This window comes from Lissotriton helveticus, chromosome 6 (genome assembly GCF_964261635.1).
Source record: "Lissotriton helveticus chromosome 6, aLisHel1.1, whole genome shotgun sequence".
Lineage (NCBI taxonomy): Eukaryota > Metazoa > Chordata > Amphibia > Caudata > Salamandridae > Lissotriton > Lissotriton helveticus.
The window spans coordinates 2097833658-2097842264 of NC_136067.1; the positions used below are offsets into that span (position 1 = coordinate 2097833658).

Sequence of the window (8607 nt, forward strand, 5' to 3'; positions counted from 1 at the left end):
AATAGGCAGAGCCAGGTTTCATCACCAGGTAGTCAAAAAAATAGTCCTTATGCCATAGAAGGCAGGAACAGGGAAAGAAATCTAGCTGTCTTCTGTAACATTTGCATTCTAAGAAAGTTTGATACTCTCTGGAGTTTTAAAAATTGTCACCTCTGTGGGTGATGAGTAAGTTGCCCTTGGACCTTTTCTTGACCAATCCTTTGGCATCTACAATGACTGCCACTATTTCTGTGCCTTTGCTCCACATTTTGTTCAGGTATTTCATCCCCTATATCTGTGAGCAGGTGTTTTTTTTGTGTAGCAACTGATGACTCTTTCAAATGAAAGACTTCACAATCAGTACATTTTACACCCAGGGAGGCCTTTTTAATGCCTCATCAGAGAGTGTTTGAAGGAAATGCTCTTTCTTGTTAATAATACTTAAATGGCTTCTCCCCAGCGTATAGTTTCTGGTCAAGTGTCAGCTATTCCTTTTTAATGAAAGTCTTGTCACACTGAAGACAGGCACAGTTTCTTCATGGAAGGCATGTTGACACTTTATGTTCATCCTTTGAGAAAAAGTTGTTTCTGCCAAAAAGAACTATCAGATCAGCAGCTGGTCACATTTATTGCCGCCGTTACTTTCAACTGTGAATTTTCCGATGTTGCATTAACAGCCCCTTTGTAATGATTGCTTTGTCATATTCAGTATATTCATATGGCGTTCCTCCTGTGTGAAGGACTGGTGTCCCACTAGTAATTACTTTATGATGTCGCATTTGCTTTGCCTTTGTACTACCTTTCTGCAAATTTGCAAATCTATGCTTGGGGTCTGCTTGCCACGTTGAGTGCAGTGATATGCATTCTTCACTGTCATGACATTTTCCTCTTTGTTGGCTTACTGTTAATGTATTAGCTGTGCACTGCCAATAAATGAATTGTCACATTCAGGACGTTGATATGGTTTCACCCCAGGGTGGAATTTTTCATGTTGTATTAGTTCTAGCTTTTTTGAGATATGCGTTCTTCGGGTCATGACTTTCTTCACTGTGTGGACTTTGATGGTACATTAATGGTGCATTTCTAATAAATACTTTGTTGCATTCAGTACAGTCATATAATTTCTCTTCCATGTGAACTTTTTGATGTTGTGTTATGTTGCTTCTTTAACAAATGCCTGGTCACAGTAAGTGCACTGATATGGTTTCTCCCAGTGAGGACCTTCTGATGATGCATTGGCTGTGCTCTTCTAATACATGTGTTGCCACTTTCTGTACATTCATAAGGGTGCATCATTAAGAACACTTTGTTACATTCATACAGTTTTTTCCCAATGTGGACTTTCAGGTGTTGTTTTAACTCTTTCTTTCTAATAATTGTGTCACCACATTCAGTGTAGTTTTCAGTTTGGACTTTTGAGGTTGCGTTAGCTGTCCATTTGTTAAAAATGCTGTCATATTCTGTACATTAATATGATTTCTCCCGAGTGTGGATTTGTTGAGGCTGCATTAGCTTATTCTTCCCATGGAAGACTTTAACACATTCTGTGTATACACAGGATTTCTCTCTACGTAGACTTTCTGATGTTTCATTAGCTCTCCATTTGTTACATATTCTCCGTGAGTTTCAGTATATTGATATGGTTTCTCTCCTAAGTGAACCTTACGATGTTGAATCAAATTTGGCTTACAAATAAATCTTGTCACATTAGGTGCATTCATGCGACTTCTCCCCAGTGTGGATTTTTTGATGTTGCTTTAGCTTTCCATTTGTAATAAATGTTTTGCCACATTCCGTACATTCGTATGGTTTCTCCCCAGTGTGGACTCTCTGATGTTGCACTAGACGTGACTTTATAATAAAGCCCTTCTCGCATTCAGTGCACTTGAATGGTCTCTCTCCAGTGTGGACTTTTTGATGTCGCTTCAGCTCGTCATTTCTTATAAATGTTTTGTCACACTCACTACATGGATATGGTTTCTCCCCAGTGTGGGTTTTCTGATGTTGCCTCATCGTTCTCTTGGTTATAAATGCCTTGTAGCATTCAGTACATTGATATGGTTTCTCCCCAGTGTGGACTCTCTGATGTTGCTTTAGACGTGACTTAACAATAAATGCCTTCTCGCATTCAGTACAGTTGAATGGCCTCTCTCCAGTGTGGACTTTTTGATGTTGCTTCAGCATTCCATTTGATATAAATGCTTTGTCACATTCTGTACATTGGAATGGTTTCTCCCCAGTGTGGGTTTTCAGATGCCATTGTAGCTGTCTATTTGCTACAAATGCCTTTTCACATTCTCCGCATTGATATGGTTTCTCCCCAGTGTGGACACTCCGATGTCGCCATAGGTCTCCATTGGTAATAAATGCCTTGTCACATTCTGTACATTCATATGGTTTCTCCCCAGTGTGGACTTTCAGATGTTTCATTAGGTTGCCATTGGAAATAAATGCCTTGTCACATTCTGTACAATGATATGGTCTCTCCCCAGTGTGAGTTCTCTGGTGGCGCTTCAGCTCTACATTTGTTATAAATGTTTTGTCACATTCTGTACATTGATATGGTCTCTCTCCTGTGTGGCTTTTTTGATGTTGTTTTAGGCTTGCTTTGATAAAAAATGTCTTGTCACATTCTGTACATTCATACGGTCTCTCCCCAGTGTGGATTTGTTGATGCTCCTTTAGATTTGCCTTCCATCTGAACACTTTATTACAGTCTGTACATTCATACGGTTTCTCCCCAGTGTGGATTTTCTGATGTTTTCCTAGGTTTCCTTTGGTAGTAAACGCCTTGTCACATTCTGTACAGTGATATGGTCTCTCCCTAGTATGGACTTTCTGGTGAAGCTCTAGTTGTTCCTTTCTAATGAATGCTCTACAGCATTCAATACATTCATACGGTTTCTCCCCAGTGTGGAATTCTTGATGCCGATCTAGAGTCTCCTTGATTCGAAACACTTCATGACATTCTGTACATTGATATGGTTTCTCCTGTATGTGGACCCTCTGATGCTGCATTAGGTCTTTCATTGCAAAGAACACTTTTCCACAGTCAGTCCATATATATGTTTTTTTTTAGCAGGAAGTTTCGCATGATGCACTTGCTGTTTCTCGGTCTAATAAAAGTTTTGTCACAATCTATATATTCATTTAACTTCTCTCCTGTGTGCTCTTTCCGATACCAGGTTGGTTCTTCCTTCGTAATGAGCACCTCAGACTTGCTTCAATATCTCAGTGTGTTATGTCTTCAATGTTCAGCAGCTGATTTCTAAAAGCCAAGTAAAGACCTCATTAGGCAGTGTAGGTTTCCTGCTGCAGAAAGACGTAGGTGAGGCATTAGCCTACCAGGAAAGACGTAGACAGTTTTTACATCACTTCCTACACAAGTGATGCTTAATGCCTTTACCATTTTTGTTCATCACTGCATTTGTTTCACCTGTTAGATTAAGAAAAATAAACACTGAATAAGCTGAAATGCATAGCCCGTCAGAAAAATCTATTGCCATTTAATGAGACTTAACTGTCCATATAGACAGGTGCGCTGAAGAAATTCTAGATTACACTTTCAATGTAAAGATGCAGTAGGCAGAGTAAGAGCATATCATCCTTCCAGGATTCCCTTCTATTTAAGAGTGTGGACTTGAGGTGAAACCAAGACACCAGAGAAGGTTCCGGTTCAGCGAGTGAGACCCTCACCCCACAACACACTACAATGTTCAATTCATAGCAACAAGATGCCTCCCTTCTTATCCAGGGAATACTTCCTACTATCACACAGCCTAACAAATAATACAAGATGGACCATGCAATGCAGAGCATGCCACTAACAGCGGGAAACATAAGCAACTGCTGCAAGGGAGTCCTTTATACTATCAGAGACCCTGGGATAGGACCCGGGCAGGTAATCTGAGCATTTACCACATAGTGTTACTCCGGAGATCCGAGGCTCTGACCATCTGACATCCATTTGAAACACACAGTAAGGGAGTCAATAACTCTCACCTTTTACGCGTACAGCTTTCCCAATGATGCACAGTATAAAAAAAAAGAAAACCATAAGGTGTAATGAGGTGGCGTCTGTTACATCATTCTGTAGGTATGCACATTTTTCTCCACAAACGTGCACACCTACAGATTTACGAATGCACCTTTAGTCTGGTGTTAACCAGGAACTTTTATTTTACAAATTACATATATGATTTACTTACTTAAAGCGGTTTCAGCTCTCCATCCATTGGTCAGTTGTTATGCCATTCACATTTTGCATCCGCCCACTACACAATACAGCATGGGGCAGTGGCCTGCCTACTTCAGGCACTTAATCAGTTCCTGCCTCCTGCTAATGATGCTGTAAATTCCTTCTGTAGCTGGATTTGTTTACCCGATTGCTGCTTTATCAGAGAATAGCAGATGTTGTCCATTTGAATCTATTCTTAATTAAGTAATTCACTTTTTAAAATGCACACAATGAAATGCATTTATACTTGCACTCCAGTATGCATTTTAATAGAGGATTACAGCTATGTGTAAGAACTGGGACCACCAGTTCTCCGGGGGGTAGCTTGGCTCGAGCAGGAAGGCAGCCAGGGGCTTACGTGTAAAGCAGCTACACAACACACTCATCCACTGAGACAATAAATGGGCGCAATAATGGAGACCACACCAGTACTTTTGATTAAAATTCAAGATCTTTTATATATAATTCAGATCAGGGTATCAATAACTCATTAGTGCATTTCATTAGGGTGTTTCATTAAAGCAGTTCATTAGGCATTCCCATCAGGGGAGCAAAACATCAAATAACACAGCCTGTTGCACTATACTCTTCAGCAGGCTAAGGGAGTACATTCATAAACCAGGGGCGGACAATTCAGGAAGCAGTTATGAATATTTCGTCTTGGAAATACCAACAGTTCAATACAGGTAACCATTTCAGGGAAATAGCGAAGGGGTAAACCAATCAGTATCATAGCACATCCCCATCAAGACTCATAGAAGCCCGCCCCTGCAAGAAATTCAGTACAGGGCAATGATCCACCACTCAATCAGCAGGGTTAAAACAGGTAATCAAACATGCACAGTTACTTTAGAATGAGCCTGTCTTCAGGCATTAAACAGTCAAAGAGGTGAATAACCTTGTTATCAATTCGGGCCTAAACAGTTAATCAGGCGTAACAAGTTAAGTAGGGGATGAGCCTGTCCCCAGGCATGTACAGTTAATGGGCCCGAAAAGTCTAACAGTTGGTATCCGGCCTCCCAGTCACTGGAGGCTCATTGGGGCCAACGGGGCCCAGTCGCTGCTTTCCCCGGGGGAGGGGCGAACTCGGGGCCAAAACCGGCCTTCCGCCCTCCTCCCCTGGGGTTACCTGTTGTCTTCGGCCCTCCGGGGCCCTTGCGTTGGTTCGCTGCGAGGGGGGAGGGCTTCGGCCCTCTGGCAGGCCTCACTCGGGCAAAGGGGGCACTCGCTGACACAAGGGAGGGCTCCCACGATCCACGGAGCCCTCCGGCGGTGTTTGCAAGCCCCAGGGGGGTAGTAGGCCGTCGGGGGAGACCCGCGCCACTCTCGTGCTCTTCCCGGGTCTCCCTCCAGCTCCCAGGGCAGTCCCGGCTTCCTTCCCGGCCCTTGCGAGGTCCCGGGACCAATCTGGTCGCGTCCTCGGGGGGCGGGAGAGTCAACAGCCAATCGCGGCGCGGCCAGGGACCAGGCTGGGCCGCGGGCTCAATCACGGCCCAGGAGAGGCGGGGCAGAGATGTTCCCCCGTCACGTGGGGTGGAAGCCGGCCTCAGGGCCTGGCAGGCCCAGCACCGCCTGACAGGAATCCCGGCGCGGCCTGGCCGATGATCGCGGCGGCCTCCCCAAGGCTCCGGGGGCCGCCGCGGGGGGAACTGCACACAGTCGGGCCGGTCGAGGCCCTTAGGGAACACAGCAGCGGCCCTCTCCTGGCACCGAGGGCCGCCGGGGGCAAACAGCAGCGCCTCAAAGCCAGCGCTTCCCACAGGTTGTGGTGTTGAGTACTTCAGGGAGCGCTGCGAAGGCGCAGCAGCGCTCCGGGGGCACAGCGCTTCACAGCAGTTGTGGGCAACAGCGTGAGGATCATACAGCGCCTTGGGACAGCGCGTGGAGGCAATAGTGCTTCAAGGCAGGTTACAGCGCTCAGGTGAGATGCGATGTGGGGGCCCACCCAGCAGATCTGACAGGAAAGGCAGTCTAAGCCAGAGCGCTTATCAGACCAGCAGGTTACAGCGCTGATGAGGGGAGCAGGACAAGTAGTTGATCAGTTCAGTCAGGGGGAGGCAGGGAGTGCGCAGGGCAGCACAGTCCAGTACCTGGTCGATCCCCCAGCAGTCTCTGGTGTGAAGGGCAAGTAGTCTTCTCGGCGCTTAGTTGGTTCTGCGCCCTTATGAGGTGGTTATTTTTAAGAAGGGGGGGCTTGAGTTGGAGGCTGGAGGAGTTTCCTCAGGTCACTGAAGATGGACCCTGGGGTCCCATACTGCTGGGCCAGATCAGGGGGCTAGTCTAGGACACCTCACTCAGCTTAAGAGGCAGCACCTAAATCCTGTCACTCCCAATGGCATAAGTTCCTGACTAGGCCCTCCCACCTAAATCTCCTGCGTGGGTTCCCCAGGCCAGTGATGCCCCAACTGACTAGAAAAAGTTCCCTCCCTTGCTTAAGTATGCCCAGGTCAGGTGACCACTCTCTAAGGCGGCAAAAATAAGCTCCGCCTTTCTTCTGGAAGGTTCCAGGAGCTTCCCCACTCTACCTATGGACAGGGGATGGCAGGCTGGCATTGCAACAATGTATGGGGATCCAGCCAGCTCCTGGCAACTAGGGTCCTACACTAAAAGACCACGCTGCAGTAGCAGGGGCCAGTGGCAGCCATGTTTGGAGTAGAGAGCACCTGCACCCTAACATGGACTAGCCATAAAAAGGTGCCCGGAGACCTAAGGGCCAGCAAAAAGAAGGTGGGAAAAATGAGGCAAGGGTGAAAAAAATAGGGAAAGACCACCCTAGGGCTGACAGGTCTAACATGAGTCCCCCCCAGCCGAAAGAGGGGAGAGCTACCCAACCTCTAGGGAGTTCTCGTCACTAAGGCGGAAAAACCGGGAAAGACCGTCAGCATTGGCGTGGTCAGCTCCGGGCCGGTGTTCCACCCTAAAGTCCATCCCCTGTAGGGAAATGAACCACCTTAGCAACTTGGGATTTTCGCCTCTCATCTGCATGAGCCAGCGAAGGAGTCGGTGGTCGGTTTGAATTAGGAAGTGAGAGCCAAAAAGGCATGGCCTCAGCTTCTTCAAGGCCCAGACCACAGCGAAGGCTTCTCGCTCGATGGTACTCCATCGCTGTTCCCGAGGGAGGAGTCTTCGAGAGATGAAGGCCACAGGTTGGTCTTGGCCGTCATCATTGAGTTGCAACAGCACGGCGCCTACGCCATGCTCTGAGGCATCTGTCTGCACAATGAATTCTTTTTGGAAGTCCGGAGTGGCCAACACCGGAGCGGTGCACATCGCTCGCTTCAGTGTTTCAAATGCCTCCTGGCTAGCAGCCGTCCAGATCACCTTGCGTGGCTGCTTTTTGGACATTAACTCGGTCAAGGGGGCCACGATGGTGCCATATCCCTTGACGAACCTGCGGTAGTAGCCAGTGAGGCCGAGGAAAGCTCGGACCTCAGTCTGAGTTTTGGAGGGCTCCCAGGCCATGATGGTCTCAATTTTGGCCTGGAGGGGTTGCACCTTACCCCCACCCACCAGGTGTCCCAGGTAGACGACAGATCCCTGTCCAATCTGGCACTTGCTAGCCTAGATGGTGAGGCCAGCATGTTGTAAAGCCTGCAGCACCTCCTGGAGATGCTGCAGATGGTCCTCCAAGGTGCTACTGAAGACAGCTATGTCATCCGAAGGTGGCCGGAGCATTCTTGAGCCCGAAGGGTATCACTCAGAATTGGAAGTGGCCCTCGGGGGTGGGGAACGCTGTCCTCTCCTTCGCTCCATCGACCATGGCAATCTGCCAGTACCCTGATGTCAAGTTGATGGTGCGGAGGTACTTGGCTGCTCCCAGCCGGTCAATCAGCTCATCTGGCCGTGGGATCGGGTGAGCATCTGTCTTGGTGACAGAGTACAATCCCCGATAGTCCACACAGAACCGAAGTTCTGGTGTGGTGCCCGGTGGAGCTGCTTTCGGCACCAGCACGACCGGACTAGCCCACGGGCTGCTGGAGGGTTCGATCACTCCCAGCTCCAGCATCTTGGTCACCTCACCCTGGATGCTGTTCTTCACTTTCTCGGACAGCCGGTAAGACTTGGTTTTTACTGGCGGACTGTCCCCTGTGTCCACATCATGGGTACACAGATGCGTAATTCCAGGCGTGAGGGAGAACAACGAGGCATGCTGCGCCAATACCTGGCGGCAGTCCCTCTGTTGTTCTGGGGTCAAGGATGGGGAGAGGACAACTCGCTCCACTGAACCATCCTTCTCCTGAGCCGTTAGAAGGTCAGGAAGAGGCTCACTCTCCTCCTCCTCGCTCCCATCCGTCACGATGAGGAGAGCAAGCTCCGATCGCTCATGGTGAGGCTTCAGGCGGTTTACGTGGAGCACCCGATGGGGCTGACGGGGGGTCTTCAAGTCAACA

At 48.1% G+C, this 8607-nt stretch overlaps 1 protein-coding gene across 1 annotated transcript; it reads right to left on the reverse strand.

Annotated features, from left to right (window-relative positions):
* Positions 1-550: 550 nt before the first annotated feature.
* Positions 551-3409, reverse strand: LOC144764039 (uncharacterized). The gene has a single exon (XM_078650179.1). It carries the CDS (start codon positions 3007-3009, stop codon positions 1687-1689), a length of 1323 nt encoding a protein of 440 aa, XP_078506305.1. The 5' UTR covers positions 3010-3409; the 3' UTR covers positions 551-1686.
* Positions 3410-8607: the final 5198 nt, after the last annotated feature.

What these genes read in the sequence shown, in the direction of transcription:
- LOC144764039 (XM_078650179.1), bottom strand. Translation starts at nt 3,009, where the DNA reads ATGAAAGACCTAATGCAGCATCAGAGGGTCCACATACAGGAGAAACCA.